General features: G+C 47.4%; 1 protein-coding gene across 1 annotated transcript; it reads left to right on the top strand.

Annotated features, from left to right (window-relative positions):
• Positions 1–5,347: 5,347 nt before the first annotated feature.
• LOC101774934 (probable methyltransferase PMT15) lies at positions 5,348–9,904 on the top strand. The gene is made up of 6 exons (XM_004976479.4): positions 5,348–6,347; positions 7,542–7,752; positions 7,843–8,140; positions 8,229–8,621; positions 8,715–8,792; positions 9,394–9,904. Exons 1-6 carry the CDS (start codon positions 5,628–5,630, stop codon positions 9,614–9,616), a joined length of 1,923 nt encoding a protein of 640 aa, XP_004976536.1. The 5' UTR covers positions 5,348–5,627; the 3' UTR covers positions 9,617–9,904.
• The last annotated feature ends 1,257 nt before the right edge of the window (positions 9,905–11,161 follow it).

Genomic DNA, 11,161 nt, shown 5'->3' with positions numbered 1-11,161 from the left:
GTACTTGAGGCACAGTGGCAGTTCACTCGAGTAAAGAATTTTACCGAGATCCAAGACGGGAGTGTACAGACTCCGGCTGGTGAGTGTCCCTAACCAACCTGACCAACCCATGTGCCATGGAGCACTCTGATCGTTCATGAGCAGTCTTTTCTAGTACTGAATATCCCATAGCACTTTTAGGATGTTAGGATAGTTCGGATCACGTCAAATGTTTTCTATACCAATTAAAATAACTAAATATGAACTAATTATAAAGTCGTGGCTAATTCGTGAGATGAATTTTATTAAACCTGATTAATCCATAATTAGTACATATTTACTGTAGCATCACATGATCGAATCATGAACTGATTAGGCTTAATAGATTCGTCTCGCGAATTAGCCTTCACTTATGCAATTGATTTTGTAATTAACCTATATTTAATACTCCTAATTAGTATCTAAACCTTCGATTGTCTGGTTTGCTCAATTCAATGGCTTTGCCTTAGCCTTCGCATTTGGCGGAATTTTGCTTCTGTCACAAGGTTAATGACAGTATGCTTGTATGTTGTATATGTAACACCCTTGGGGAAATCTAGTCTCAGTAAAAATACCAGCCAGGATAATATATTTGATAGAAAAACTCTGGTTCACCAGTAAAAACACAAGCTAAGATAGCAAGTTACAGCTGAATTACTACCTAGCAGTCATTCCACCAATATAAAACAAGGCTAGAATCCAAACATCACAACTATTTTTCCACCCAAAAGGGGACTCTGATGACTGCACAGCTCAGTCGAAGAGGCTGAAGCCCATGTCCTGCAAATGTATATTCAACCTAGTTATGTCTCTGAATTTACCTCAGCATCCAAAGGAACAGAAGAATTGGGATAGTGATATAAAGATGGCATTCAGGTTAGATGGCATTAGAGCATTGAAAGTTGCATATCCCTCATTACGACATTCTAAAAAAAAGAGTTGCACGAGATCTTCATCGTGATAGGGAATAGAAATGTTGCAAAACAAATGGGAATTGGGGCACAGAACAGTGATATTACATCATCACTTTCTTCCTTCTCCTCAACCTTCTCTTCCTTTGCAAACTACTCTGGGTTACCTCTGGTTTCATGATTATCATGTTACTTAACTTGTTTGGAAGCTTTCTTTGCTTTTAAGAAAATTGTTGTGCTTATGTGATAATGAGTAGGTAATGTTGTAAAATGGTGCCTTTTATTCTTTTGACAGACATCTTTTTGCATGCTCGTCACTGCTTCATGATTAACAATGTTTAGTTATTGTCATCTCTAGGGAGTATAGTTTGATTTTACATGTGTTAAGTCGAGAAACAACATGAAAAATTACAAAAGCAATGATTTAAAAAATTTTCTAGATGAAAAATCTTTGGGGAGCATGATGGCGCGGGAAGTTGTGTCCGGCGCGGGGTTGAGGAAGAAGATAACGTGGGGAAAAAAATAAAAGAGGATGACAGGTGGATCCATTGCTAACGGTGTTAAAATGACATCCATCTCATCCCCTTAACATCTTCAACCAAATAAAAAATTGGAACGAATACGTCCTTCTTCATCTCTCTCATCCAAACACGAGATGGATCAGCCCTACGTAAAACAAAATATAGGTCGGAAACCAAACACATGTTAACCTCCTCGCTCATCTCGACCTGGGCGTCCCAGCTGCAGAGGACGAACAAACAACCGCAGTCCTGCACTCCTGCAGTACCCCCAGTAGGTAGCGCTAGGGGACTGTACCCCAAACTGCACGGCAACACGGCAGTTGCAGTGAGGCGTCTGGGATTTCACGGTGGTCACAAAAACCTGTCCTGTCACGAGGAAAAGCCAGGCTAGATGCTCGTGCACAGTACGGGGCTACAGGCAAATCCTTGTTTGCCGGGTGCCGTCGTCGTGCCGAGGCCCGCCCAGCCAACCGCCAGGTGGGGACGGAGATCGCAGAACAGGAGTGCAGGTGAAGGACCGGACGGTGACGATCAGAGATGGGGCGAATAGGAACTTTTTTTAAAAAAAATCTTTTCAACAATCATGCAAATATCCCGATTGTCATCCAAACATATCTCACATCTAATTATCAAGATGATATAAGTCAACTTGTGACAAACGAATCCTATGAACGATGAGAAAAGCTCAAAGCGTAACGGCAAAAAAGCAAAACGAGACACCGAAAAATTTGCACATGAAAAAATCAAAGCTACTACTACCTTCACTTGTTTCTGCAAAGAATGATTTATTAAACACTAGATACGATTAGCAAGAGATATTACTGATTAAGAAGCTAAAGCATGTAACAGTGATCAACTAATAACCGAGGCAATCAACAAAGCCATCTCATGTTAATTAGCTAGGGACAAATGTAACTAACTTGCTGCCGTCCCACTTGACTCGACCGACGTCATCTCCATTCCAACGTACTCTTGCTCTTCCGTGCACCATATGGATCGTGCTCCAAACCTACTCGTGTTCACCCTTCACAACCCTAGTATATTGGTATGAACCTTTCACTTGACCTTCACCTCAAACCGTCAACCACCATATCACATCTAACATCTGCGTATCACAACATAAGAGACACAACACACATGATTTGTTTTACACACCACAACATAACGCATACAACACAATACCTCCACACACAATACAACACCTCCGGTTAGCCGTTATGAAATATAAACTCAACCGATAATACCTCAAATCAACCGACCAATTACTCATTATAAATAGATCAAATAGACCGAGATACGTCTCAACTTAATCTCGAAGCACGGTTCGCATGCTTATCCTTTCTCGAGGCCCGGACACCTAGGTTCATCTTTCCAGTGCGGTTACAAGTGTCCCCCCGGAGCCGCCACGCGTGCACGAGCGCCCCGCCTCTGTCCCGCTACTCCGCTCCCCGGCCCCGGGCGTCGGGCGAAACGGTGGCCCAGCCATCAGAGTCAAGTCGGCATTCAGCGCCGCACTGGCAGTGAATCCAGTTTTGTTTTGTCCCTTTAGCTAAAATTTACTATAGGCTCATCCTTTTGTTGCTTTCACTAATCCATTCCTCTTCGTATTATCGTTGATCGCTGCTCCATAGGGGATAAAAGCTCGTAGGTTCCAATCCACGGACCCACAAGAAAAAAAAACCTCGAAGGAAAAAAAAAACAAAGTCGGCCCATGAGCAAGCAGTCTCGGGTCGGCCTTATACTTGCTAGAAACGGAGTATAAAATTCCACTGTCCTGGCTCAATATTATTTAAATCCATTTTGGTTCATCATTTGTAGGTGTAGCTCATCCCCGGAGGGCCCGATGAATGCGAAATAACCAAATACTCCGTGTAGGCAAATGCCATTATTTGCCTGTCCTCTACCTCTAGTTTATATCCCACAGCACGATGCTAGCATGTGCCGAGCTCTGGATCTTCGTCTTTAAATACGTTTTTGCCGAAACTTGTGAAAAATCAGAGTAGAGCCAAAATTTCAACTATGGACGTACGGGCCGACAAGCATAATAAACGTTAAGCATACGAGTTCACGAAATAAATTGAGAAACGTAGATCAACAAGAGAATTTTGGAGGTAAGGTTCGAGCCTTTTGTTTCAAATGTTTAGAAAATAGAGATCCTCCAAATATAGCATGGGCAACAAGGGAATTTTGGAGGTTCAAGCCTTTGTTTCAAATGCCTCTATACATTGCTTGTTTGGATCCCCGTCTAAAGTTTAGTTAGCTAAAAATTTAGTGTTTCATTTTTAGCCAGCTAAAAATTAGCTAGCTAAAATTTAGCTAGTTGTGTTTGGATCCACCAGCTAAATGGTGATTGAGGAGTTATTTGTCCATCTTAACCCCCCCCTTATCTATCTTCCCTTATCCCTCACCTTCATCCCCCTCTCTCTCTTCTTCCTGTTGACTCTCTGGTTTCTCACCCGTCGATCCATCGAATCCAACAAAGGAGGCCTGATGCAGGCAGCAGGCCCTGCGAGCGGCGGCCACGTTCGGATTGATGGAGAGGCGTGCGCTAGGTGGCGGCAGTCATGGCCTCCTTTGGATCTCGCTCTCGGATGCACGGAGGCCCGCGGCGCGCGGACTAGCGGGCCGGAGCACGGCGAGCTACGGCCGGGCAAGCAGTGGCGGAGCGAGGTCTAGCATGGATGGGCAAGCCGCGGCGGCGGGGCCTGTCCCGACATGCGGCGACATCCTTGCGCCGCGCTATGGCGACCTGCACGACGTCGCTCTCGGCTGTGGCAGAGGAGGACCACGAGGATGAGGAGAGGCGGCGCGGGCTCCCGACGGCTGCGGGCAACGGGGATGTGAGGTGGTGCGGGTCGGCGATGGCACAAAGGAAGCGGTCCGCCTTGGGCCGATCCCCGATGCCGTCGAACAGCATCGGCTTGTCGGCGCCGACGCCCGCCAAGGTCGAGTCCCACCACATCACGTACCACCCGGCGGTGCTGGTGGGGCAGTTTGGTGTGGGGGCGGGGGCGGTGTTGGTGCGGCCCGTGAAATTTTTTGAAGTGGGAGGTGGGGGGAAGGGGAGGGGACAGGCAAGTGGTGGGGAGAATGAGGGATATTTTGATCTTTTGTTGGTTTAGCTTCATTCAACGAGCTAAAGATCTTTACTTAGGTGCTGTTTGCATTTAATGTGGCGTTTAGATGGGGATCCAAACATGACCATAATCTCTTTTACCCCACTTGTCATTAAACTTCGAGCCCTATAATCCTCTGTTTGTTCAAAAGGAGGTGGGGCAGTTTGTGGAATTGGCATCCAGGTAATCTTGAGTGACACGAATCCCTCATAGCAATAGACACTATCATAGAAACTCGAAAGCGGGATATGGCTCGAATGAAAGCCAAAGATGTAAAAACTACAACGCAATTAATTTTAGAGGATCCATATCTCTCTATTGGAACTTCTTATTGATGGGTGAATCCTGGTATATCAAGCTACTATCACCACAAATCTTTTTCACATCCCCGTGATCAGTCCAACCAGGCACCTTAACCATGGCTAGCGCGTAGTTCAAGCCCTGTGATTTTGATCCAGTAAACCGGACACGATCTTGATTCAGTAAAACCGAAGGCGAGATAATGTCGCCATTTCTTACGTGGCGCCAAACAAGAGATAATAACAAAAAAAAAAAAGTTTCTACAGTAACTCCAGTGAGTCAATGCTTTGCATAAAAACCAACACAGCACAACTGTCAGACTCCCGCGTTGACACCCCGTGGCGTGGCAAGCAGGCGGCCAGCCACGTTCCAGTTACCCAGAAAACACCGGACCAGAGCAGGTGTTCCCAAGGCGCGGCCGTTTGCATGCCAGAAGCCCAGAAGTGAGAAATCAACCAGCACCCTCCAGCAGCTGCGCCGCTCCGCTCCATTAACACGCCCTTCCTCTCCCGTCTCGTCTCCAGTCTCCACCCCGTGGTAATCAAATCGAGCGCACATGCGCTTCCCTTTCACGGCCTCCCCCCGTTTCCACCTCCACCTAATCCCCAGCGCCCCAATCCGAGGCGACCACCGTGCGCCTTAAGCGAGCGCACCACACGGGCGGGGGCGCGCCGAGCGCACACAAGGCAGTGCGGTAATAAGCAGGGGAGCCAGCGGAGCGGAGAGCAGCGGCCGCAGAAGCAGCAGCAGGGCCAGCCACCATGGCGGTGGGCACTACCGCCGTGAAGCTGCACCTCTCGTCGGCCGCCGCGGCCGCGCGCCGCCCCTCGCTGCTCCACCTCGCGGCCGTCGCCGCCCTCTGCTCCCTGTCCTACCTCTTCGGCATCTGGCACCACGGCGGCTTCTCCGCGGCCCGCGCCTCCGGCGCCGGCGCCGCCGTCTCCATCGCCACCGCCGTCTCCTGCGCCTCCCCCACCCCGACCGCCTCCTCCTCCTCCTCCACTCCCGCGGGGCCGCTCGACTTCGCCGCGCACCACACCGCGGAGGGGATGGAGGAGGATGCCGCGCCGCGCCAGCGCGCCTACGACGCGTGCCCCGTCAAGTACTCCGAGTACACCCCCTGCGAGGACGTGGAGCGCTCCCTGCGCTTCTCCCGCGACCGCCTCGTCTACCGGGAGCGCCACTGCCCCTCCTCCGACGCCGAGCGCCTCCGCTGCCTCGTCCCGGCGCCCAGGGGCTACCGCAACCCGTTCCCGTGGCCCGCCAGCCGCGACGTCGCCTGGTTCGCCAACGTGCCGCACAAGGAGCTCACCGTCGAGAAGGCGGTGCAGAACTGGATCCGCGTCGACGGCGACAAGTTCCGCTTCCCCGGGGGAGGCACCATGTTCCCGCGCGGCGCCGGCGCTTACATCGACGACATCGGGAAGATCATCCCGCTCCACGACGGATCCATCCGCACCGCCCTCGACACCGGCTGCGGGGTAAGCTTACTTCGATCGCAATCGTACATGAACACTACACATTCGCTTGAAATGATCGCCTGCGCGCATAAGAAAAATACTTCATGCCTCGTGAAGGCCTGGACGAATTCGAGGTCAATTTCAGTCAGAAATTTTCAGAATAGCAAACGGAGATCTCGGGAATGGCGTTTGCTAGCTTTGCGGGTGTCGGAAGTTTCCAATCCCTTCCGCGATTTCGGGTCAGAGGGGGAGTCACTGCAAGCGGGTCTGACCCGGGTAAAGCTGATGCTCCAACCCGATAAGAGGGCAGTGGACCGCCCTTCACATTTGGTAACGTTACGGGGCTGTTTGGATACGAGGTGCTAAACTTTAACAGTGTCACATCGGATGTTCGGATGCTAATTAGGAGGATTAAACATGAGCTAATTATAAAACTAATTGCAGAACCCTGTGCTAATTCGCGAGACGAATCTATTAAGCCTAATTAATCCATCATTAGCAAATGGTTACTGTAGCACCACATTGTCAAATCATGGACTAATTAGGCTTAATAGATTCGTCTCGCGAATTATACTCCATCTGTGCAATTAGTTTTGTAATTAGCTTATGTTTAGTACTCCTAATTAACATCCAAACATCCGATGTGACAGGTATTAAACTTTAACAGGTGTTTCCCAAACACCCCCTAGTCCGGCTGCAGTGAACTGTTGCACGCTGTTTATTTTGACAGACTGAGCCGGATCGCTGCTGAAACGTAGGAGCATATCTGTAACCTTGCAATAATGCTGATGTTGATTACTTGATATCTACGTGCCTGTCCTTTTCTGCAAAGCAGCGTCCCACGCACAGCAAACACATCTTTTTTTATTACTACAGCAATTATATCTGGAGATTTCCAGCCCTGTATTTGCAATTGGGATTCTCATCAAATTCTTGATAGGACGTCAGGAAGGTGTATCTGTTGTATATATAAGCCAGTGACGTCGTTGAAATCGGGTGCCTTTTTATGTAGTGTCATTGAGCAGGATAGCACCCCAAACAGTTGTGCTTGTTGCCAATTTGACCTTTGCATTTTGATCCGATTGTTCGAGGCATTGCAGCTGGAGGAATGGTGAATTTTATTATTGTAGCGCCCCTGGTTTTGGGCAACCAAATTCTGTGCGGTAACTGAATTTCTGATTTGACGGCTGAGGCTCATTCTGCTGCTCTTTGCAGGTGGCGAGCTGGGGAGCCTACTTGCTGTCACGCAACATCCTGGCCATGTCCTTCGCCCCGCGAGACTCACACGAGGCGCAGGTGCAGTTTGCACTGGAGCGTGGTGTGCCAGCCATGATTGGGGTGCTCGCCTCCAATCGGCTAACCTATCCGGCCCGTTCCTTTGACATGGCGCATTGCTCCCGCTGCCTCATCCCATGGCAGCTCTACGGTATGTTGAATTGTAGTTGCCCCCAATGCAGGGTTCAGAATTCAGTTGATCACTCATCACTTATTCAGTATTCTTCCCATGTACATGCAGATGGTCTGTACTTGATAGAGATTGATCGTGTTCTGCGGCCTGGAGGGTATTGGATCTTGTCCGGACCACCAATTAACTGGAAGAAGCACTATAAGGGGTGGGCCAGGTCTAAAGATGACCTGAATCAAGAGCAGCAAGCTATTGAGAAAGTTGCCGCAAGCCTTTGCTGGAAGAAGGTCAAGGAGGAAGGCGACATTGCTATCTGGCAGAAGCCTACTAACCACATTCACTGCAAGGCCATCCGCAAGGTTATCAAGTCCCCACCCTTTTGCTCTAGCCAAAATCCAGATGCTGCCTGGTAAGTACAGCACCATGTTAACCATTTTCAGTTCAACCCATTGTACTTTATGGTAAATCACTAGTCCTTTTCATGTGAATGAGTTTAGGTACGACAAGATGGAGGCTTGTATAACTCCACTCCCAGAGGTTAGTGACTTAAAAGAGGTTGCCGGTGGCAAGTTGAAGAAATGGCCGGAGAGGCTCACGGCAGTACCGCCCAGGATTGCCAGTGGCAGCCTTGAGGGGGTCACTGAAGAGATGTTTGTGGAAGATACCGAGTTATGGAAGAAGAGAATTGGACACTACAAGTCCGTGATCCCTCAATTAGCGCAGAAGGGCCGGTACCGCAATTTGCTCGATATGAATGCGAAGTTTGGCGGCTTCGCTGCGGCATTGGTGAATGACCCCGTGTGGGTCATGAACATGGTCCCTACTGTGGGCAACTCAACAACCCTGGGGGTAATATACGAGCGTGGCCTCATTGGGAGCTACCAGGACTGGTACGTATTCGTACTGCGAACATGGTTGGCCCGTGGTCGATGGTTAGGTATTCGTCCTTCCTGGTCTGACATCTCCTTCTGAATTCGCTGCAGGTGTGAGGGCATGTCCACTTATCCCCGGACCTACGACCTCATTCATGCCGATTCAGTGTTCACGCTGTACCATGGGAGGTGAATACAAGTTGCAGTAGAATTCAGTCTGGCACTGCAGCTTTTGTCCTATTTAGATAGTTGTTTCTGCTCAGTTTCTCTCGTACCTATTTTAGGTGGTGTTTGGATACCCATCCCACGCTAAAATTTAGCACCTGTCACATCGGATGTTTGATACCAATTAGGAGTATTAAATATAGTCTAATTACAAAACTAATTGTACAGATGGAATCTAATTTTCATCTAATTCGCGAGATGAATCTATGAAACCTAATTAGTCCATGATTGACAATGTGGTGCTGCAGTAACCATTTGCTAATGATGGATTAATTAGCATTAATAGATTCGTCTCGCAAATTAGACTCCATCCGTGCAATTAGTTTTTGTAATTAGTTCATGTTTAGTCCTCCTAATTAGCATCCGAACATCCGATGTGACCCTGCTAAAGTTTAGCACCTCATATCCAAACACCCCCTTAGCCAAACTGGCTAACCTATAGCTGCCCCAGCTGCATTGTGATTCAGTCCCACATGAACTCTTAATCTAGGAGCTGTCGATTGTAACTGTTGCAGGTAAATACCAGGGCACCTCAGTAAGACTGACAATTCCTCTGCTTTGCTAGGTGTGAAATGGAGAACGTTCTGCTGGAAATGGACAGGATCCTGAGGCCGGAGGGCACGGTCATCATCAGAGATGATGTGGACCTGTTAGTGAAGATAAAGAGCATCGCGGACGGAATGAGATGGAATAGCCAGATCGTGGATCACGAAGATGGTCCACTCGTCCGCGAGAAGCTCCTCCTTGTTGTGAAGACATACTGGACGTTGGGTGACAACAAACAATAGCAATAACGTGGAATAAAAGAGTTAGTGATTGACATGCTTGGCAAATCTTGTGAGTTTGTGACTGGCTTACCATTTGCCCTGTGAGTCTGGAGTTTCTTTCCTTTTTTTTTTCTTTTTGGGTATTCTTTTGGGGGGAATAGTTCACAAAATGGAGATATAATCTACTTGTTAAGCTATGAGAAAGGGAAACCCAGCACAGATTTTGACATGAGAAAAAAAAAGGACAAATTGTGCCAAGTGGGTAAATAGAAAGTATAATATTTTGTGGGCATTTTTTCTCCAGGCGCACATTATTTGCTTATCGTTGTTTATTTGTTCATTATGTAGTCCTTTATGTTCCAATGTCACTGAATCAGAATCTGAACTCGGACTAATCGGCATCCCCTCGTGCTTTGATCGGAACTCAGAAGTAATATAGGAATCGGGCTGACCTATCGTCTAACTGTTCTGAACTTGATGTCCTTCCTGATCATGAAATGCTCGCGGGCCGTGCAGAATGCATCCACCGCATTTCTTCCCCAGCGAAGCAAGCAACTGTATGCCAACTAAACGTTCTGATTTGACAACAAATCTGGTTGCAAGTTGGGCGCTCCACAACAAACGCATCCTGGGTGAAACAGTTACAAATGGTTTTCTCTTCGTCTCTGTTATTTTCTGCCAGTGAGGTGTCTGCGCCGAAATCACTAGAAGAACACAAGCCAATCAAATCAAAATATCACGAAATTCTGACTAGTATCAGATAGGCTGAAAAAGAGAGGTCGAAACTGTCACACCCGGTTTTAAAAGGTAAAACCAGAAATTACATGTGTGTTAGGATCAAGTTTCACACGCAACGACTTCATAAAATAATGTGTGTCACGATCAAGTTTCACATATGCAACGACTTCAGTAAATACCATAGACAGTGCCAAACATAAAGAGAGTATTAAATTTATTACATGACCGAAAGTCTTACTTCGAATAGCAAAACGAGTCTTTATTCTAGCAGCGAAACTTCAATGATGACGACGACTCCACAAGCAGTTGACTGGTGGCACACGTATGACTAGAACTCCTCAAAGTCTTCAAGAACCTCCTCAAAGTTGACTTGATCTAAGCAACAGTTTTAGCGAGGTTGAGTACACTTATGGTTGGTACTTAACAAGCGTGGGGAATGTGTAGTGTAAGGCTATGCAAGGATAGGATATGATTTAATAGCATTTGAGCATTTTAATTGGTTGGTCAAGTTTTATTAGCAATTACTAAGTATAAATTTATACCACCTACATTAAGCATGAACATAAATAAAGGTAACATCAATTTGATTCAACTTCCGATAAATTAATCATGTGAGGGTCCAGACCCTCTTGATCGTGAGCATGACTGTTATAACAGTTTTACACTCTGCAGAAATTGTACATCTTTACCCACAATTCGTGTAAAAGTTTAAAAGAACTTTAGATCCAACCATGTTGTGCGGGCCAGGCACAATACCACACTTTCGAGGTGTGATTGCATAGGGACGCTACGAGACCTTTACAAAGATTACCTAATAAGTGGTAACCC

Source organism: Setaria italica, chromosome VII, assembly GCF_000263155.2.
Source record: "Setaria italica strain Yugu1 chromosome VII, Setaria_italica_v2.0, whole genome shotgun sequence".
Classification (NCBI taxonomy): Eukaryota; Viridiplantae; Streptophyta; class Magnoliopsida; order Poales; family Poaceae; genus Setaria; species Setaria italica.
The sequence above is the reverse complement of the archived record's forward strand: the minus strand, read 5'-3'. Positions and strand labels throughout refer to the sequence as shown.

What these genes read in the sequence shown, in the direction of transcription:
- LOC101774934 (XM_004976479.4), top strand. Translation starts at nt 5,628, where the DNA reads ATGGCGGTGGGCACTACCGCCGTGAAGCTGCACCTCTCGTCGGCCGCC. An exon ending in CCCTCGACACCGGCTGCGGG is followed by an intron (nt 6,348 to 7,541) that starts GTAAGCTTACTT and finishes TGCTCTTTGCAG; the next exon opens with GTGGCGAGCTGGGGAGCCTA. An exon ending in CAAAATCCAGATGCTGCCTG is followed by an intron (nt 8,141 to 8,228) that starts GTAAGTACAGCA and finishes GAATGAGTTTAG; the next exon opens with GTACGACAAGATGGAGGCTT.